This window comes from Erinaceus europaeus, chromosome 19 (assembly GCF_950295315.1).
Source record: "Erinaceus europaeus chromosome 19, mEriEur2.1, whole genome shotgun sequence".
Classification (NCBI taxonomy): Eukaryota; Metazoa; Chordata; class Mammalia; order Eulipotyphla; family Erinaceidae; genus Erinaceus; species Erinaceus europaeus.
Genome location: NC_080180.1, coordinates 37,119,462 through 37,141,934, shown reverse-complemented (window position 1 = coordinate 37,141,934; position 22,473 = coordinate 37,119,462). Strand labels below are relative to the sequence as shown.

At 41.9% G+C, this 22,473-nt stretch overlaps 1 protein-coding gene across 3 annotated transcripts in view; it reads right to left on the bottom strand.

The window, feature by feature from the left end:
• Positions 1-22,473, bottom strand: part of LOXL2 (lysyl oxidase like 2) — a 125,560-nt gene that overhangs the window by 68,686 nt on the left and 34,401 nt on the right. Inside the window, exons 2-4 of one of the 3 annotated variants that reach the window (XM_060178869.1) lie at positions 22,262-22,419; positions 15,806-16,227; positions 1,856-2,031 (exon numbers count right to left, since the gene is read on the bottom strand). In XM_060178869.1, the coding sequence (XP_060034852.1) occupies positions 1,856-2,031; positions 15,806-16,160 (531 nt within the window). In that variant the 5' untranslated portion in view covers positions 16,161-16,227; positions 22,262-22,419. The remainder of the gene's footprint in view (positions 1-1,855; positions 2,032-15,805; positions 16,228-22,261; positions 22,420-22,473) is intronic. The other 2 variants (XM_060178870.1, XM_007538794.3) reach the window with 2 other exon arrangements.

Genomic DNA, 22,473 nt, shown 5'->3' with positions numbered 1-22,473 from the left:
GGAGCAGGCTGCTGTGAGTCACAGCAGGGAAATGTGAAGCCCACAATATGGGCAGGACTTCCTCTTCAGCCCAAATAGGGCAATTTCCAGAGCCACCTTTCTGCAGAAGCATCTGTCCTGGGTCAGCTGGAGGCTAAGGCACAGTGAAGGTTTCTTGACCCGGATACCTGGCAGGTCCCACAGATACAGGAATGCCAGCCAGCATGCACCTTGAGGAAAGCTGCCTACTCCTCTTGCCTTACATCCCACAAATTATGCACAGAGTATTGCAATGAATACTGGATAATTTTATGGTAGGGGGTGCTTGATATTTTAGCCACAAATGTAGAAAAGTAACATTGGGTTTTCCATTTCCAAACACTAACTAGCCAAATGAGGCTGGAGCACTGCAATCATCAGGGAAGAGAATGGTCCCAGACCAGAGGATTCTAACTTAAAGGGTCTGGGTGAGGTCCCAATATCTTCCTTTTTTAAGTGATGCTGAATGTCAGCCATATTTGGAGACAACTATCTTGAGGTATGTAGCCACTGAGCTGGGCCTGCAGTGACTTCCACCTTCTTCCTCACAGGCTTGAGTAATGTCCTCCCACACTGTATATAGGGTTGGTCTATGTGGCCAAGAGCATTCAGGGGAAATGATGGAAGATTGCTTCTGAGATTAAGTCATGAAAGACTGCTGGCTCTGTCTTGTGCTCCCAATCAATCTTTCTCTCCCTCCATATCTCTCTCTCTTTTTTTTTTTTTATTCCCACCAGTGTTATCACTGGGTCTTTATGCCCGCATGACAAAGACACTGCTCCAAGTGGCCATTTTCTGTTTGTTTGTTTTCCTTTTATTTTCCTTCTTTCTTTCTTTCTTTCTTTCTTTCTTTCTTTCTTTCTTTCTTTATTCCTTTCTTTCTTTCTTATAAAGGGCTAGAGACAGGAAAAGAAGAAAAACAAAATTTGCACATTGCTTACTCCCTTCAGCTAAGGATCAGGGGCTTGAGCCTGCATCCTCATGCATGGTAATGTGTGAGCTTTACTGGGTGCCCCACCCACCCACCCCTGTCATTCCCTCCACCTTCTCTTTTTACCAGAGCTCTTCCCAACTCTGGCTATTGGTGGACTACTGATGTGAAAGTCCTGTGCACTACTACTGTGATACCTCCCCAGACCCCTCTTTCTCTTTTGAATCACTGACTTTATGGAAACACAACCGCCATGTCTGAAGGACACCAAGGAAGCCCATGGAGAAGCAATAAGGAGACAAGCCAAAGGCTCCAGTCTACAACCAGAAAGAGACAAGAGCCTTCAGACACCTAGGTGACTTGTGAGTGATGCCTAACTTGTGAGTAGATGCCTACCCCAGCAAAAAGCTTGACTGTGGCCTCATGAGCAAGTAGAGCAGAACCAGCTCCTAAACCACGCCTGGATTCCTGACCCACAAAGTAGGTGCGATAAGACAAATCTGTTGTTTGAAGTTGCAAACTCAGTGTAATTTGTTACCCATCAGTTGCTAACTAATCTTCCCAGTCCAAAGGGCAGACTCCTGCACTCCACACAGAAGGCCCTTCACACTCCTCTTCCCCACTTCACCTCCCTCCAGATTCACACATGATGGAACAGTACCGTCTGTGTATTCCTGTGCTTCCTCCACATCTCTGCACTTTTGTTGGCATTGTCCCCTGAGTCTAGACTGCCCTGTTCCCACTCTTATTGTCCCTTTCTCTGAGAATCCTCCCCTCAACTGCCCCCATACCCAGTCATATTGGCTTCAGTCCCCTGGAGGGTTCACACAGATTCCTTGGAATGAGTAGGCAAGAACTAAGTTATTTGAAAGAAGAGAAATGATGACTCAAGGACACATAACTTGCCTCAATGTGGTTGATGAAGGAATTGTCAAACCTGAACCCAGGAATCCTCTTGTCACTGCACACCACACCCACATCCTCTGTGTGCTTACAGTCTGTGACACCCCAGCCATTGGAGGAACAGGCTGCAAGGGTGGCCTCTTTGCCAGTGCAGTAGACATTGTCCAGCCAGATGGGCCCTGGAGGAAGCAGAGAAGAGAGAAAGGAAGTACCATGTTAAAGTAAGGCTGAGTCTTTAGGGGCAGCATACAGTTCTCTAATTTCAGCAACTACTACATGTGTGATTATCCACTGATCCTCATTTGTTAAGATGTTACCTACAGGGAATCGGGTGGTAACGCAGCAGGTTAAGTGCACGTGGTGCAAAGAGAAATGACCAGCTTAAGGATCCTGGTTCGAGCCCCCGCCTCCCCACCTGCAGGGGAGGTGCTTCACAGGCGGTGAAGCAGGTCTGCAGGTGTCTATCTTTCTCTCCCTCTCTGTCTCCCCCTCCTCTCTCCATTTTTCTCTGTCCTATCCAATGACAACATCAATAACAACAACAACAACAATAAAAAAACAAGGACAACAAAAGGGAAAATAAATAAATATTAAAAATATTTTTTTAAATGTTACCTGCTGTTCTAGACCATCTAGGCTCCTTATCAGAACAGGCAGTTGTTTTAGAGATGTGATAGACAGAAGTGAATAGGACTAGGACAAAAATCAGAGCTATCCTGGAATCTACATGAGATAGTGAAAAGAACAGGGACTTTGGCTACCAAACTGGGTTTGAACTATGGCTCAGGACTTTGAGCTTAGCTTTAGGAGTCTGGACAAAAATCAACTCACACTTAAATTTCAGGAACTTGTGCAGCTTAGTAATACTACATGGCTTATGCTTTTTTTATTGTTGGCCCAGAGTTACTAAAAAAATAAAAATAAAAAAGTAATATGATAGTTATAGTTCTATTAATAGAGTTTGATAATCAAAACCCAGTTTTATTTATTCGTTTATTTTGCCACCAGAGTTATTGCTAGGGTTCTATGTTTATATAACTCCACTAATCAAGGCAAACTTTTTCTTTTCTTTTCTTTTCTTTTTTTTTCTTTCCTTTCTCTCTTTCCTCTAGAGCAAAGGTAGGAAATCTTTTTTCTGCCAAGGGCCATTTGGATATTTATAACATCACATGTGTGCCATACACATTATCAACTTGAAAACCAGTGTTTAATGTTGTTAAGAAAGTTCCTAGGTTTACTGAATTTCAAGTCCACCTACAGTTGCTTTGGCACAGCCAGACCAAGTCATTTCACAGGCCATACACAGCCAACAAGTCAGATGTTCCCTACTCCTGCTCTAGAGAGAAAGGGAAAAATAGTGAGATAGATAGGGGAGACAGAAAGAGAAGAAGAAACATCACAGCACTGACCCACCACTCACGAAGCTTCCCCCCCCCCCCCCCATGAGACTCCCATGTGGTGACCTGAAACACAAACCCTGGTCCTCAGTCAAACCCTGGTCTATGAAGTGAACCATACATGGGTCCCCAAACTAGATGGTTTGAAGGTATTTTCACATGTATTGCCTCCCTTAACATTTCCATACCTCAGCGGACAAAAGAGGACAAAGTAGAATTGGCATTTTCACATCACAGAAACAGAATTCTGGCTCAGAGTGAACAACACACAAAGTTATCCACTATGACAGGAATCGTAATCCTGGAGGACCTATTCAGAGTTCTTTTCTCTTCCTAGTATTTCCCATTCATTGATTCAGAGACAGTGCAGCTATACTAACCCACTGAGTGGCCATGTCAAGTTTCAGTAGCAGTGCCAGACAGGGCTGGGTTTTAGCCTGGCAGTCTGCCTGAAGAGCCATGGGACTCAGTTCACCTCCTGTGCCTTTACCTGATCTGCACCAGCCAAGGACTCAGCAAACAAGGTCTTAGCATGTTAACCACCAGGAGGCATCACCCATTCAGATAGCTACTATTTAAAAAAAAGGGGGGGAGAGCAAATAATATGTGTTGGTGAGGCCGAGAAACTGGAACTCTTGTGTACTTCTGGCAGGAATATAAAGTGGTGCAGCCCCTAAGGGAGACACTTTGGCAGGTCCTCAAGAAATTAAAAATAGAATTGCCGTATGATTTAGCATCCCACTTCTGGACACGCCCCCAAAATGATCAAAAGCAGGGTCTCCAAGAGACATTACACTCTAACAAGCACTACAGAATTATTTCCAGTAGCGCAAACATGGCAACAATCAAAGACTCCCTCTACAAATCATAGCCTATACAAACGCTAGAATGACAGCCTCAGAGAAGAAGGAAATTCTGACACATGCTGCAACATGGATGAACCTTGAATTCATTATGCTAAGTGAAATGTGCCAGGGACAGAAAGACAAATACCATCTGATTCCACTTAAATGAAGTTTCTAGAGAAGTCAAATTCACAGAAAGTAGAATGGTGGTTGCCAGAGGCTGGATCAAGAGTAAAGTGGGAGTTGTTTTGTGGGTATAGAGTCCCAGTTTTGCAAGATGAGGAGTGTCCTGGAGATTCTTTTCACAACATGAAAGTGTTTCGTGAACTGTTTGTGAAATAGTTGTAATCTCTTCTATAATTTAAATGTTTTGTTATGCATTGAAGGATTTTAGGGAGCCAGACAGTGGTGCACCTGGTTAAGCACACACTACAGTGCACAAGGACCCAGGTTCAAGGCCCTGGTCCCTACCTGTAGGAGGAAAGTTTCACAAGTGGTGAAACAGGGCTGCAGGTGTTTCTCTGTCTCTCTTCCTCTCTATCTCCCACTCCCTTTTCAATTTTTCTATATATACCTGGTAAATAAATAGAGGGTTTTAGATTAATGATTCATTTTACAAGTGCACGACAAAATGGAATGGGACAAAACAATCAAGCCTCTTATTTTTCCCTTAGTTACATTTGGATCTTCATAGGATAGTGGAATCAAACCAAAGCTCAGTTTCTTTCTGCCTCTGGCTTCAGCACTCCATGACTTGGCTAACTACCTAACATAACCAGGTTCTCATTTCTAGAGTGGAAATAATGGTACCCAACAAGCACATTGCCAAGTAAAGTCATGAGGAAATGCATATGCCTAGCACAAGCTCAATCTCGCTTTTCTCTTCATTCTCCCAATAAATCAAAAAAAACACAGTAGATTCTATACTGTGAGGCACAGAGGAAAACACTCCTGTTACAGAGATGAGAAAAATCAAGGAGAAATGAGGCTCATCCAGGACAGGGAGGACACGGGGCCCATCTCCCACCTTCCAGGCTTGGCTATCATGTGTCCACTGTGACGAATGGCCATCAGGGCTCAAGGAGAGCATCGCAGCAGCACCATGGGGGAACAAAGAGCTTATTGAAAACATGTGGGCTGAGGTTTTCCAACTTGGCCCATTTTTCAAGCCATCAAGCTCTACTGAAACATATGCTCCCTAATCATTTGTCGTTTCAACAACAAACCGATGTTTGTCTTGCTAAGTACTAGCATCAGAAAGGATCCTCCACATCTGAAATGGGGGCTTCTGCTCTGGAACTCTGTGACAAAGCTGCCAGGGTGGGGAATGGGGACATATCTCACAGGGCGTGCTTTACTCTGTGACAGAGTTACTGAAAGTAGCCACCACCACCCCTGCCCCATGTTCTCACAAGACTAGGTTACCCAACTCTCCCCTTCACCCCCATCACCACCACTGAAGCTACTCATCTCAGAGTTGCTAATAGAATGACAGTGGAGTAGGGGGTGGGGGAAGGTCAAACTTTGAAAACAAATAGCCAGTTAATTGGAAGTAAAAAATGTCATTTTTTCTTTCTCTACTCATTTACTCTAAAAAATGGGAAATGGTCTTGGAAAAAAGAGAAAGGCTAGATAAACAAATAAGCCAAGAGGAAGATAAAAGATCATAGTGCAGGGGGGGTCGGGCAGTAGCGCAGTGGGTTAAGTGCACGTGGCGCGCCAAGTGTAAGGACTGGTGTAAGGATCCCGTTTCGAGCCCTCGGCTCCTCACCTGCAGGGGAGTCACTTCACAGGCGGTGAAGCAGGTCTGCAGATGTCTATCTTTCTCTCCCCCCCTGTCTTTCCCTCTTCTCTCCATTTCTCTCTTTCCTATCCAACAAAGACAACATCAATAACAACAATAATAGTAACTACAATAGCAATAAAAAAAAGGGCAACAAAAAAGGAAAATAAATAAATATTAAAAAAAAAAAAAAGATCACAGATGCAATTCTATTTGAGTGTCAATGTTCCCTTGAGCTGGTGGAGCAATGGAAGTTGTCCCAGTAGGCATCTTTGGGGCCACACTGTGGCCAACTGCTGCATTCATCACTGATCTGAAATGGGGGGTGGGTCTGTGGAGGTAGCAGGAAACAGTGGTGATAAGATCCGAAACCTGAAACTCTGAAGACAGGCAAAGAAGAGAGCCATCACAGTTCAGGCTGCTGAGAGACCGATCTGGAGGGGGAAAGTGGGGCAGTTGCCCTTCTAGAGTCTTCTAAAAAAGATCCAGGACTTCCATGAGTTCAGAGACACTTGGAGTGAAGAGATCTCTTAAGGGGGTCAGGCTGGAAAACCCACTAAGTTCATAGTGCTCTTTCCAGAATCACCACTGTAGCCTGAACTTCACAGGTGTCAGTGATGGTGATATCAAGTGCACCAGGAGGGGCTCTTAGAGCTTCAGCTAAGGTGTTCCCCCTGGGCACAGAGCTAGCACTCCCCAGGGCACTAGTCACATTCTCTACTCACTGTGCCCATGGCATTTGCCAGCTGCTTTTAACATGTTCCCACATAAACATGAATCAATCAAGGACTGTTTATATGAACCTAATGTTAAAAAGTTTCCATTGATGCTGGTGAAATTCAAATACACCTATGTTTTTTTTTAATAAGATCTCACGATGCAATTCAAGTGCCACCTTACATTGCCTGCATAATCCTTAATGCTTTGTAGACATGACAGTGTAAGAATTTTAGCATCCATTCTCTTTTCCCCTCTTTGATATTTCTCCTTTCTTAAGTCTTGAAGATTTCAAGATCCACTTAGATGACTTTTCAGTACTCCTGACCTCTTGAATTACTACACTTTCTTTTCCCACTGTCTTTCTTCCAACCAACACCAGTTACTCTTCCAAGGTCAGTTTTTGTCACTGTCAATAACTGTACCCCCATCTCTACTTCAACCCTTCTGCTTTGCACCTATGTCCCTCATCCACTTCCTAGTACAGTAACCTTTATAGAGACCTGTAGTCAATCCATTTTTGTAGCTTTTCACAGTCACCTCCTCCATGTAGGGCCTTCCTCCTTCCCCCGTTTGGGCTCTCCATGAAATGAGATTTTAATCTATCCTCTTGAACTTCCCTCCATCATCATCCTTAGATGGGAAAATCTGTGTCACTTTACCCTACATCTCCAGCTGCCTTCAGGTAAAATGCAAATGTAGGGAAGCATAAAATGTCCTCTTCCTCCACCATAGTGTACTAGTTCCTTTGCCCTGTTTCCAACGTCTTCCACCTTCTCCCTTTAGAGTCCCTGAATCTGCTGCAATAGACTATAGCTGCTCTAAGTTTCAACCTGTGCTTTCCCTTTCTTTGTTTTTTAAGTCTCACCTGTGAGTGAGATCTTCTAGATAAAGGACCTGGGGAGGCAAAACATGCGATGTTTAGATGGTGGAAAAGGCAAAGAAATAGATTTTCACATTAAAGCTTCCAGGAAGAATATAGGTCTGCAGAACCTTAAGCTATAATACTCATTTAGAATATTTTTAAATGCAAATCACTTTGAAGCCTCTTGAGTTCTTGAAAATAGCTTTAAGATTGTGTCTCATTCATCTCTGTATTTGTAGCAGCAAGCAACTGTTTTTACGTATTTGTTTATTTGTTAATTTTTTACCAGATTGTACCAAAGATTGAATCTGAGACTCAGAGCCTCATCAATGTCATGTGCATAACCACTATGCTATTTCCCTGGCCCTTACCTCCAGAGAATAAGACAGTAATTTTAGATTGTTTGAAGTCAAGACATAAAATAAAATAATAAAATTGTCACTGTATTTAATACATTGAATACATTGGAAAATACTTATTAGAAAATAATTGGGCCTGAAATAGAACACATAAATCTGATGTCACCCATGGCTCACTCAGCTAAGAGAATCCACAGAAATGCAAACATATGAAGAAGTATCTGGAACTGCTATAAAGAGACAGGAAATGAGTTTAAAAGCTGAGCATTTGCTATTTTATCTTTGCTGCATTTGCTCTCGTCACTGTTAAGGAACCTGGCAGGCTCTTGATTTGGTTGATCACCATGGCATATTCAGTTGCACAGACATAAAACTTGTATGGGATGTCACTTCCTTTTTAGAATAACAGGAATAATAGTAATTTCTACAATAACAGAAGAAACCATAAGTGATCTATTATGAAGATACCTAAACCTTACTACATTTATTTTTTTACTGTATTTGTATATAAATAAAATTTGATTAACTTTTTAAATTTATTATCTTTACTTATTTATTGGATAGAGACAGCCAGAAATTGAGAGGGAAGGGGGTAATAGAGAGGGAGAGAGACAGAGAGACACCTGCAACACTGCTTTACCACTAGTGAAGCTTTCCCCTGTAGGTGGGAACTGGGGGCTCAAACCCGGGTCCTTATGCACTATAGCATGTGCACTCAACTATGTGCTCCACAACCTGGCCTCTCTTAATTAATTTTTTGTCACCAGAGTTATTGCTGGGGTTCAGTGCCTCTGTGATGACTCCACCTCTCTAGATGGCTACTTTTTTTTTTCTTTTGTTCCCTAATAGAGAAATGAAGTGGTAAAAGGGGAGAGAGAAAGAGGAACACTTGAAAAGAGACACTGCTCTATCACTTATGGAACTTCCCCATCTCCCCCCACCCCCCCCCCCCACACACAGGTTGAACCCAGATTTTCCTACATGGTGTGTGCTCTAACAAATACATAAGTGCCTGGCTCCTGGCTATGTTTACAATTACTGAGGAGACTCTAAAATTTTCAGACTCCTGGGCTCCAGTCTGGGGCTTTTAAAAGAATGTCATAGGTTAGCCTCTACCCCAAGGGATCCTTATACTCGCCCCAGGTTTGACTCCATCAGTTCAGGATGGGAGTTTGAGCACATCAGCCTTAAGCTCTCAGCCAGGTATAGAAGCAACCTTTGTTTTACCAAGGAGAGAGGGGATGTCTGAGCTCCTGGATTTCTTTTTTTAATACAGCTAGGCCTCAGGTCGTGACCTCCTTGCTGATCAACAGCTCAGAGTTACAACCAGCATTCTGAAATGCCAGTAAGGGACAACTCCTCATTTATTGACAACTTTGCTTATTGACCAGGTTTCAGGAACAGAACTAGGTCATAAATTAAATGCCCTTTACCTTTATCTAATATCCACAGACTATGAGCGTATCAGAAGTGTCCTCAGAGAACCCAACATCCAGATGGGAAAAAAAGCCAAAGTGTCTCGCACTAAAATAATAGTTAGGTCAAAGCCAGAGGCATAGTTAATCTGTGAGGATGCGGGTTTTGCCAGGTGCACCCCTTGTATACCACATGGGAGTACTCTGGACTAAAGGGAGCTTCAATGTTGTATCTTCTGTACACATTATCTCCTTTTCTCTCTCTCTCTCTCTCTAAAAATGTGGGCACAGAGCTGTGAAATTCCAACAACAAAATATCTAACTCTGGACAGGACTCCAATACTTGTCCTCCCTTACAACTCTTCAGTATACAAGTCTTTCACTTCTTTGGTCAACTTTATTCCTAGGTATTTGATTGATTTTGCTGAAACGATAAAGGGGAGTGATTTCTGGATGTCTTCTTCAGATTTAGTGTTTGCATAAAGAAATGCCACTGATTTTTGTACATTGATTTTGTAGCCTAATACCTTGATATATTGCCTAATAACTTCCCGTCGTTTTCTGCTGGATTCTTTAAGTTTTTCTATGTATACTATCATATCATCTGCAAATAGTGAGAGCTTGACTTCTTCCCTTCCAATCTGTATTCCTTTGATTTCTTTCTCTTGCCTGATTGCTATGGCAAGAACTTCCAGTACTATGTTGAAGAGTAATGGTGACAGTGGACAGCCCTGTCTAGTCCCCGATCTGAGAGGGAATGCTTTCAGCTTCTGTCCATTGAGTATGATGTTGGCTGTAGGTTTGCTATATATAGACTCCACTATCTTGAGGAATTTCCCATCTATTCCCATTTTTTGTAGGGTTTTGAGCATGAATGGGTGTTGGATTTTGTCAAAGGCTTTCTCTGCATCTATTGAGATAATCATGTGGTTTTTGGCATTGCTTTTATTGATGTGGTGAATGACATTGATTGACTTATGGATGTTGAACCAGTCTTGCATTCCTGGGATGAATCTCACTTGGTCATGATGAACAATCTTTTTGATACGTTGCTGTATCCGGTTGGCCAAGATCTTATCTAATATTTTGGCATCTATGTTCATCAGAGATATTGGTCTGTGGTTTTCCTTTTTTGTTCTGTCCCTATCAGCTTTTGGTATCAGGGTGATGTTGGCTTCATAGAAGGTGGAAGGGAGTATTCCTGCTTCTTCAATCTTATGGAAAAGCTTCAGAAGTATGGGTACTAACTGTTTCCTGAAAGTTTTGTAGAATTCGTTTGTGAAGCCATCTGGTCCAGGACTTTTGTTGTTGGGGAGATTCTTAATAACGGTTTCAATTTCTTTGTCTGTGATTGGTGCATTTAGATTTTGTAGTTCATCTTGGTTCAGTTTTGGAAGGGCATATGCTTCTAGGAATTGTTCCATTTCTTCCAGATTCTCTAGCTTGGTGGCGTATAGTTCTTTATAGAAGTTTCGCAGGGTTCTCTGGATTTCTGTGGTGTCAGTTGTGATGTCTCCTCCATCGTTTACAATTCTATTAATTTGAGTCTTCTCTCTTTTTTGTTTGGTGAGTCTGGCTAGGGGTTTGTCAATTTTGTTTAATCTTTCAAAGAACCAACATTTGGCTTCATTGATCTTTTGTATGGTTCTTTTATTTTCGATGCTGTTTATTTCTGCTCTAATTTTAGTGATTTCTGTCCTTCTGGTTGCTTTAGGGTTCCTTTGTTCCTCTTCCTCTAAGTCCTTGAGGTGTGCAGTAAGGTTGTTCATTTGAGCTTTTTCTTGGTGTTTAATATGTGATTGTATGGCTATAAGTTTCCCTCTCAGTACTGCTTTAGCTGTTTCCCAAATATTTTGATAGGTTGTGTCTTCATTTTCATTTGTTTCCAAGAACATTTGAATTTCCTGCTTGAGTGAATCTCTGACCCAGTGGTTCTTAAGGAGTATGTTGTTTAGTTTCCAAATTCTTTGACTTTTAATAATTTTCTGTTTGTTGTTAAATGTTAGTTTTACTCCACTGTGGTCTGAGAAGATACTTGGGATGATTTCAATGGTCTTGAATTTATTGATGCTGTCTTTGTGGCCTAACATGTGGTCTATCCTTGAGTATGTGTTATGTGGATTTGAAAAGAAGGTGTATTCCAGTTTTTTGGGATGAAGGATTCTGAAAATGTCCAAGAGGTCTAGTCTGTCAGTCTCTTCATTCAATTCTCTTGTATCTTTGTTGGTTCTCTGCTTTGATCTGTCTAAGTGTGAGAGTGGGGTATTGAAGTCTCCCACTATTATTGTATTACTACTGGTGTATTTTTGAAATTCTTTCAGTAAGTGCTTGACATATTTAGATGGTTCCTCACTGGGTGCATAGATGTAAATAATTGTTAAGTCTTCTTGGCTAATTGATCCTCTAATCATTATGTAATGTCCTTGCCTATCTTGTATTACTTTATTTAATTTAACATCTATTGTTTCTGAGATGAGAATGGCTGTTCCTGCCCTTTTTTGTGGTCCCTTAGCCTGTATGATAGTTTTCCATCCTTTCACTTTAAATCTGTGTTTATCTTGTTGTGACAGATGGAATTCTTGCAAGCAGCATATGGTTGGGTTATGTTTTCTGATCCATCCCCTCACTCTGTGCCTTTTGATGGGTGAGTTTAAGCCATTGACATTTATTGATATTATGGATTTAATGTATTGTAGTGCCATTGTTCAAAAAAAATTTTTTTGTTTGCTCTGATATATTGCCAGTATTATAGTGATGTTCTTGTTTATAAGAGGTCTTTTAGAACCTCTTTCAGGGCCGGCTTGGTGATGGTTGCCTCCTTTAACTGTTGTTTGTCTAAGAAGGTTTTGATCCCTCCATCTAGTTTGAATGAAAGTCTAGCAGGATATATTATCCTTGGTTGAAACCCTTTTTCATTCAGGGCTCGATAGATATCTTGCCATTCTCTTCTGGCTTTTAGAGTTTGAGTGGAGAAGTCTGCAGATAATCTTATGGGTTTTCCCCTGTATGTGACTTTTTGTTTCTCTCTTGCAGCCTTTAGGATCCTTTCTTTATCCTTACTCCTTCTCATTGTGACTATGATGTGTCTTAGTGTCTTCAGGTCTGGGTTGATTCTGTTTGGAACTCTCTGGGACTCTTGAATCTTGATGTCCTTTCTGTTATTCAGGTCTGGGAAGTTTTCTTCTATTATTTCCTCTAGAATGTTTGCTTCCCCTTCCTCTCTTTCTTCCTCTGGCAGGCCAATTATATGAATGTTACTTCTTTTGAGATCATCCCATATGTCTCTGTTGTTGTTTTCAGTGTCTCTCAATCTCTTTTTGAGCTCTTTCACCTCTTTCTTAGTTTTCTCTCACTCATCCTCTGTCTGACTAATTCTGTTTTCTGCTTCTGTTAGTCTGCTTTCCCTTCCCACAGCTTCTTTCTTCATTACAGCTATTTCAGCTTTCAGTTCTCTAATTGCCTCAAGATAATCAGTATTTTCCTTGGGGGTCTCATCTGTTGTTTCCCTAATACTGCCATTCCTTTCCTCCAATGTTGTTTTCATTTCTGTGATTAATAAGTTTATTATTGCTTGCACACTTTTCTTATCTATGGTTACTTCTGGCTGATTTGTAGTTTCTTCTGGGCTCTTGTCTTCATTCATTGGAGTAGCAGTTTTATTTGTTTTTAATCTACCCATTTTTTTGATTTATGTGTTTCTTTTTTATGCTCTGTTGTTCCTCAGTTGTTGTGTCTTGAGTACAAGCAACACTGTACTAAATACCTTTATGACAATTGCACTCACCAACCTCAGGAATTACAATAGCAACTGAAGCAAGTATTGAAGCAGTTTAATCACTACCAGTTAGCCAAACAATGTCTCCAGTCCATGAAAAAATAGTAACCAAGTCCCAGTGAAGAAGAAAGAGAAAAGAAAGAAGGGATAGCAAGAATAGACAGTTATGCAAATCTACTATCCACTGTATATTCCAGGGGTAACAAGAGAGGAAAGGGAAGTAGAGCAGAGATATACACATAGAGAGTCCACTCTGAGTCAGATTTCTTCCCCAAAATAATTCACAAATTCAGAAAGGCAAAGAAGGAAGGAAGAAGTGTATTACAAGATAAAAAAAAAAGAAAAAAGAAAAAAGAGAGAGAAAAGAGAAAAGATAAGAAAAAGCTGTAATTAAAGATCAGTGAAAGGGAAGTTTTTTTTTATTACTTTGTTTTTAATTTAATTTAATTTTATTTTATTTTTTTAATTAGCTAGGAGGAGGAGGAAGGGGAGAGTCTATAGAGGAGGTAAGAGTAACGAGACAAGTTCCTCCAACAATAGATAAGACGCCCATTACCCTAGCAATGAAAGATACCCTAAGAGTTAATTATGATCAACCTAAAGGGGGGGGAAGATATATGCCTTTATATAATATTAATAATAAAATAGAGCAGGGTAAAAAAATACCCTGTCCCAGATTACCTCAAACCTCGTGAGGCAGCTGATTGTTAAGAAAGAAAATAAATAAATAAAAAACAAACCTCAGGACTAGACAAGGATAGCTGAAATAGGCAGTTATGCAAATCTACTATCCACTGTATATTCTAGGGGTATCTAAAGGAGGAAGGGAAGTTGAGCAGAGATACTCGCAGTGAGAGTCCACTCTGAGTCAGAATTCTTCCCCAAAATAATTCCCAAACGTGTATCAGTGAATTCAGTCAAAGCACAATGTTTGGTGCTGTGGGGTATGGGGCCTGTGGCTTTGGAAACTGTAGGATTAAGGAAGAAGGGATGACAAGAATGAGAAAAAGAAAAAAAAGAGAGAGAGAAGAAAAAGAGCAGTAATAAAAGAGCGTTGAAAGGAAAGAGTTTTTTATTTATTTATTTTTAATTATTTAATTAGCTATGCGGTGTGGGGTGGGGGGTTGGATACTTAGAAAGAAAAAAGGCCAGAGATTTCAGAAGGGAATAGACTTAGAATGAATGATACTCCCTTGTGGGACAGGAATCATGGTAAAGAAAGAAGCTCAGCAGGGCAGCCTGCTAGGAGCTGGTCCCCAGGGACTGGCTATGGGGGGGGGTGCACTTTTGGATTAATAATTTAAAAGAAAAAAAAATTTTCCCTTTTTTTCTACTCTATTTTTTTTTATTTTTTATTTTTTTCCCACTTTTTTTTTTTTTAGACTATACATTTTTTTTTTAATTTAAGAAAGGATTAATTAACAATTTGTATGTTAACTCTCTTTTCAGTCACCAGGTTCCAGGTGTCATCAGGATGCCGGCCAGACTTCCCTGGATTGAAGACCCCACCAATATGTCCTGGAGCTCAGCTTCCCCAGAGCTCCACCCTACTAGGGAAAGAGAGAGGCAGACTGGGAGTATGGACCGATCAGTCAACGCCCATGTTCAGCGGGGAAGCAATTACAGAAGCCAGACCTTCTACTCTATTTTTTAACCCAAATTAAGTTATAGTCACCTCCTTGGTGTCACCGCTAGGACCCCTTATTGACTGGCCTACTAAAGGCAGAAAATCCTACCGTTTCCAGAAGATGTGGTCAGAGCTCAAGCCACTAGCAGCTTCTCAGTCCACCATCTTCCGGGAACCCCCCTCTTACAACTCTTAACAAGACCATAATCACTTGAAGAGAGACTGATGGGCTGGAGGACAGCATATGGTTATGCAAAAAGACTTTCATGCTAGAGGCTCAGAGATCCCAGACTGAGTCTCCAGCACCACCATAAGCTAGAGCTGAGCAGTGCTCTGCTCTGCTCTGTTCTCTCTCTCTCTCTCTCCCCCTCCCCTGTGTGTGTGTCTTCCACTTTGTATTGCTCTCATTGAAATAAAATGAATTAAATTAAAAAGAGAGAGAGAATTTGAACTTGACAAGAGAGGAAAAAAGTCAGCCAAGAGTGAAGAAACTCAAAGCCTGAGACAGCATGTCAGTGCTGAAATAGAGAGCTCTAGAAAAGGTGAGGGAACACTAGCTTTGGGGTAGCCTTTATGACATAGAGCAAAAGACAATGCTTGGAGAAAGGTCTCCCAGGCAGGGCATGAGGCTTGAGAAAGGAACACAGACTGACTTCAGTCCCTACCCAGGTTCACCAACCTGTCTGGTTTGTCTAAGATAGTATGCTTCCTGGGGCCAGGTGGTAGCACATTGGGTTTAGCACACATGTCACCACGTGCAAAGACCAAGGTTCAAGTCCCTTGTTCCCACCCGGGGGTGGGGGAGCTAAGCTTCTTGGGCAATGAATTAGTGTTACAAATGCCCCTCTTTCTCTATCCCTGTCTATCTTCCACTCTTTTCCTCTCAATTTCTCTATCTCAATTCAATAAAATAAATTTTAAAAAATAGATGTTTCCTGGAATATGAGACTTTCCAAGTGAGAACCAAGACATCAGCAGACAAAACAGGACAACTGGTCACTCCCCAGCTAGCACTCCTCAGCTCCCACTTTCCTGCATAGACAGAAAAGGTCACCCAGATGGAGTATGGCCATGAAGTCACATTTGAGAGTGACTAAAGCTTCTCCCACTCCAATTGTCTTGGGTGACACCAGCGTGCAGCACCCAGTTCCAAGGCAGAGTATGTCTTACCTTCCCCTTTGCCATAAGAGGAGCTGGCAGTCCAGGCCTTGGCCTCCACATAGCCCAGCTCCCGGCAGACGACGTGAGCGGCGTGAATGGAAAAGTCATCATCACACACAGTGCCCCACTGCCCATTGTAGTACACCTCCACCCGGCCCTCGCTATGCTTCCTCTTCTGCCCTGCCAGGCGCAGCTGGACCTTCACCACGTCCGAGGGTGCCTGGGGCCGGTGATACTCGGGCGCTGGCTGCTGAAAGTACTCAGGGTACTGGGACCAGACATCATATTGCGCCAGGCCCAGGCCTGGGAGGAAAGTGAGCACAGCCAGGCAGCTGCAGAGGCGAGCACCCCCATACCTCTCCATCCTTGCCCTCTAGCTGAAACACTGGCCAGAGGAGACCCTGAGTAGCTGAGGGGATGTCAGGAGTTTCCTGAAAGAGAGGAGAGAAACAGGTTACAGAATCAATATAATATTCCATCAGTACTCTTACCCCTTTGCTTGTGCTTCACCTTTGATATTCTAACCTTCTCTGTTCTTCCACCTTAAGCTTCAGACGGACAGATATGTGAATTCTCACCACATAACTCAGAAATTCTTTCCCTCTTTCTTTCCTGTCTTCCTTTTCTCTTTTCTTTCCTTCCCTCTTCCATTCTCTCTCTCTCTCTCTCTCTCTCTCTCTCTCTCTCTCCCTCTTCCTCTTCTTTCCTTCTTTGTACAGTTTCTGACAGGAAACACAGCTCACTCAGCTCAGGCTTATAGCAATGCCTGGGCTTGAACCTGGAACCTTACAGCTTCTTAGTATGAAAGTCTGTTGTATATCCATTATCCTATCTTCCCAGCCTTTAATAGTTTGTTCCTTTTTTGTTAAGACTTATTAATTTGTTTTGATGAGAAAGGAAGAGTAAGAGACCAGAGCACAGCTCAGCTCTGATCTGTGCAGTGCCAGGGATTCAAGTTGGATACCACACATCCAAGTCCTCTGGTCCTGTGCACTGTCGCTGAGCAATCTTTCCCGGCCTCGACCTGGCGGGGGAGGGAGGAAGGGGGCATCCCTAGAAAAATAAAACAAAACCAAAAAACTATACACTATGGACTCAGCTCTGAGAGAAGATAAGACCTCTTTTGTGACAACATGGATGGATGGATGGATGGATGGATGGATGGATGGATGGATGGATGGATGGATGGAACTGGAGGGAAACAGGCTGAGTGAAATAAGCCAGAAGGAAAAGGATGGGTACTAAGTGTTCTCATTCACAAGTGGGACTTAAAGAACAAAGCAAAGGCAATACTGGAGAAAGTGTTAACTCGGTTACTCAACGCTGGTCAATTTCAGCAGATCCAAGGCTTCCAAAAGGTGTAGATGGGAGGGCCATGATTGAAGGTCTGGAGCCCAATGCCCTAAGGTGGAGGAAGATAACAATCTGGTGGAGGGTGAGGTGTTCTGACATACCTATCTCATGGTACCCCTGTGACAACACAGTTTTATAAATCAACATGTCTTCAGTAATGTGATGGGGGGAGTAAATAGAGTATACTGATTAGAAAAAGAATAGTTTTGGGGTTTTTTTTCTTTTATCTAGATTGTGAGATATTTTCTTCTTCCCTTCCTTACTCCCTCCCTTCCTTCCTTCATTCCTTCCTTCCTTATAGAGACACAGACAAATTGAGAGGGAAGGGAAAGATAAAGAGAGAAAGAGGGAGAGATAAAGAGAAGGGGGAGAGAGAGAGAGCTATAGCACTGCTTCATCACTTGTGAAGCTTCCCTCCTAAAGGTGGAGACCAAGGGTTTGGACCCAGGTCTTTGGGCATTGTAACATGTGCACTCTATCAGGTAGGTACGCTGTCTCCTGGCCCCTTGGAAAAAAAGACTTTTAGAGGTGTGGGCAGATGTGGGGGGGTAGATAGCATAGTGTCCCAGGGTACACAAAAGAAAATTATTACCTCCCCCCTCAACCTTTACCCTCAGGGGAACCCAAGAAAAACTAAGTCAGGTGAGTTGCCTTCACTCAAGGATTTCAGAATACATTCCCAACACCCCAGCAGGAAAGGGCAGGAGAAGTGAATATGTGACCTCACTTTCCTCCCAAATTCCAATCTTTTGGACTCCTTTTGTTGAGTAAACCCAGCCTGAAGCCAAGACTTTGGGGCTAGGTATCTACAGGCTGGCCTTCTGGGGTGCAAGGCATGGTGGAGGGGGAGAAGGGACCCAGCAAAAGTCCCTTCCATTCCAGTCTGTACTCAAACAGCCTACTGAAGCAACTTCAGGGGTCTCTTCTTCTTCCTCTTCTTTTCCTATTTTGTCTCCAAGGTAATCACTGGGGCTCAATGCCTGCACTATAAATCCACTGCTCCTATAGTCATTTTTTTCAATTTTTTTGGATAGGGCAGAGAGAAACTGAGGGAGGAGGGGAAGATAGAGAGGAAGTGAGAAAGACAGATACCTGAAGACCTACCTCACTGCTTGTGAAGTGACTCCCCTGCAGGTGGGGAGCTGGGGGCTCAAACTGGGATCCTTGTGCATCCTTGTGCTTAGTGCTATGTGCAATTAGTACATAGTACATACTTAGTACAGTGCACCACCGTCCAACCCCGTGTGGTCTCTTCTTCTAAGGTGGATAATTATCTAGATAAAATTCTCTCCCTGCCCACTTCTATATCTCCAAGTAGGATGCATACTTTCTTGTTTTAATTATCTAGTTTATATTTATGAGAGAAGAGGCCAGAGAAACACTCTACCATTTTATATGTAACCAGGGATTGAACCCATAGCCTCACACTGGCAAAGCATGCGTTCTAACACTGAGTCACCTCCACAGCCCCATCGCACATTTACCTTTTTATCCTCTAAAGATTTATTTACATATTGATGTTTGGGTTGTGGTGCACCTGATTAAGTGCACGTAATACTAAGTGCAAGGACCCATGTGAGGATCCGGGCAATGCCAGGAATCAGTCTCCAGTCTTTATACTTTTGAGTCCGACACTCTAGACACTGAACCACCTCTCAGGCTTCCATGACTCTTCCAAAGTAAATGTAGTTTCCAGGGATGTGTTCATTGAATTTAAGAAAGAGATTTGGTTCCAGGGCCAAAGCTGCCAGTGCACCATGCAGCCTGAGCATTGTGGTGAAGACCCTCCTGTGTTAGCTGTCCTTCCACCTGCTGGGGAGGCCCCAAGCAAAGTCATGACCAGGAGGTAAAAGCTGAACAGGATGTGGCATAAGGATTTTAACCAAGGACTGGGCTCATCATACTTCTCAAGGCACAGTACATCACCACCAGGAGGGATCAGGGAACAGCGCAGGCATGCATACCAGGGGTGATGTCAGCTGGAAAGAGACTGTTCCCTCTCTGTCAAGATGGTGAGGCAGCACCCAGTTCCCTAAGAACAGGGGTGGAGATCCCATGCCCAGGGGACAGTAAGGACCAAGAACTTAGAAAGACTCTTGTGTTTTTCTAGAGGGCTAGTCCTCCTCCTTCTGTGACTCATACACAAGGGCAGGAAATTTCAGAGGTCCCTGGGTCAGCCCCCTCTAACCACAGCTGGACAAACTAGTAATGCAGTTCTAAAGGCAATGTCCAGCCTCCTCTGTGCTGGCCACATCTCTTTCCCAATACCACACATCTGCAGTTATGAGCTCATCTGGACCTCCTCCAGAACCCTGGGGCATGTGGGGGAAAGGCAGGGCTCATGACTCTTATTTCTGCAAGGGAGAAAAATCAGGAAGCAGAGAACATTTAGGATTTAGGATTTGACTGTAGCTGTGCTGTTAGTGCAAGCAAAGCCAAACCTAGTCTATTTGAAGCAGCCAAAGTTTCAATGATATGTCAAAATAGTCACATGCTGGCCTGGGAAACAGCGCTATGGTAAGGTCTTAAGACTCTCAAGCATGAGGTCCTGAGTTCAATTCCTGATACCACATGTGCCAGAGCGATGCTCTGGTTGCTCTCACATATAAATAAATAAAATATCCACATGTTGCTTGGGACATAGAAGCCTTTCCAGTGTGGCTTAGACCATTAGACCAATATTTCTATCTTTGGTTCCAGCTACACTTCTTGTCTTTTCCCTTACCCCAGTCTTGCACATTTCACAAGTTCAGTCTTATCAGCCCATATTTAGAGGTGCTTTTTTTCCCCATCTAAATTATTGTGCCTCCATCCCGCACCCACTCCACTTCCTTCTAAGTAGCTTATGCCACACTCTTTCTAATTCTTCCAGAAAACTGTCTACTAAGCCCACTTAAAACATTAGTATTAGTATTAGTGCTGACACTATTATCATAGTAGGTTCAACAGGACCCTTGTCACAAACCAGAGAACTAATTAACTGATACTCTATCATTTCCACACAATTTCATATCTTTCTTTCTAGAGCTGATGATTAATCTGTAGAAACTTCACAGCCAAGAAAAACTGAAAAATGTGGATCAAAAACTAAAAATATGTCTTTGAAGACACTGAAGAGCTGTGGAAACAAAAGAACCAAGCGTCCAGAGATAAGAAATCAGTGAAGTGAGTCTGACATCCAAGTCTTCCCCCTCTGGGCACTTGTTAATTCCAAAGCAGTGGCTGGTAGGCTTAGAAGCTGAGCAAAGTTTTGGGTAGCTTCCTAGAACTGAGGAGATGCTAACCAAAGTTCAGAGTCTGCCAAGGAAGAAAATACCTATTAAACAGCTCCAGAAATCCACAGGAGATTTTTCTGAAGGACTAAACAATTTAAATTAGGGTGTAGACTTATATTAAAAAGGTATATTACCCACATAACTGATATGTTAAGGATGAGAAAGAAAAAATATCTATGGAAAAAATACTTGAATAGATGGTCACTTAATACATAGTAAAGGAGTCAAAGCCATACAAAGCCCCTTTAAAAAATAATGTTAGGTAAGCTAGACATAAATAAAAATGAAAATGGACCATCCATTAAAATTAACTCAAAATGGATTAAAGACCAGTATATTAGACCTTGAACTTTAAAATACACAGAAACATCAGCAAAACACTTCAGAACCTTAACATCAAAGATGTTTTTGGACACCCAACCCCATCAGCAAAGGATAGTAAAAGTCAGGACTTCTGGGAAGTATGGCTACAAACTAACAGTGAACAGCAAAGACTCTTCCCCCCCAAAAGAACACATATTACTAGGGAAAAGAGAGAGGCAGGCTGGGAGTATGGATTGACCTGTCAACGTCCATGTTCAGCAGGGAAGCAATTACAGAAGCCAGACCTTCACCTTCTGCATCCCACAATGAACTTGGGTCCATACTCCCAGAAACTTAAAGAATAGGAAAGTTATCAAGGGAGGGGATGGGATAAGGAGTTCTGGTGGTGGGAATTGTGCGGAGTTGTACCCCTTTTATCCTATTTTTTTTATTTTAATTTAATTTTATTTTTTTATAATTTATTTCTTTATTGTGGAATTAATGTTTTACATTCAACAGTAAATACAATAGTTTGTACATGCATAACATTCCCCAGATTCCCATTTAACAATACAACCCCCACTATGTCATTCATTATCCTATGGTTTTGACAGTGTTTCCTTTTTATAAATAAATAACAACAATAATAAAAAATAACACATATTAACAACTATCAAATCCACAAGCTTCACTAAACTAGCTGGGATATTTGCAGACACCAAGGCCTCAGGTGGGTGCTGGTGTGTGTGAACAGTATGAGAGGGAGTACAGAACTGAAGCCAATCACGCAGAAGTTGGGCACTCCAGAATAGCACCATTTTGTCTCTGAGCAACAGCAGTCAAAGCTGCACATGGTGCTGATGTTGATAAAGAAGTGAAATCATAATAAACTGTCTAACAACCCAATTGAACCAACTAGAAAAGGAGCAATAAAGAGATCCAAAGGTTAGAAGGAGACGGGAAATAGTTTAAATCAGAGCAGAAATCAACAAAATAGATAACAAGAAGACCATCAGGAAGGTTAGTGAAATCAAGGGATGGTTCTCTGAAGGGACAAATAAAATAGATAAACCACTAGTTACACTCATTAAGAGAAAAAGAGAAAGCTATGGTAAAAATCACTCAGAAACAAAAGAGGAGATATTACAACAGAAGAGGCAGAAATACAAAGGACCATACAATACTATTATAGACATATTTATGGAAATAAATTCAACAACTTAGAAGAAATGGACATATTCATAGAGTCATGCCAAATGCCAACCATGACAGAAGAGGAAATAAATAAACTTAACAGGCCAATCACTAGTGCAGAAATTGAAACAGTAATCAAAAGCCTGCCCCCTCAAGAATAAAAGACCAGATCCATATGGCTATGCTAGTGAATTTTATAAAACATTCAAAGAAGAACTAACACCTATCAAACTCATCAAGAAAATAGAAGGGGGAACACACCCAAACAAATTTCATGAGGTAAATATCACTCTGATCCCCAAAGCAGGAAAAGACACCACCAAAAAAGAAAAGTTTAGACCTGTATTCCTGATGAACATCGATGCAAAGATCCTCAAGAAAATCTTGGCTAATCGAATCCAATAATATATTAAGAGAATAATCTATCAAAACCAAGTGGGATTCATTCCTGGGAAACAGGAGAGGTTTAGTAGCCACAAAGTCAATCGATGTAATATGCTGTATCAACAAAAAGAAAGATTAAAATCACATTACATTATCAATTGATGTAAA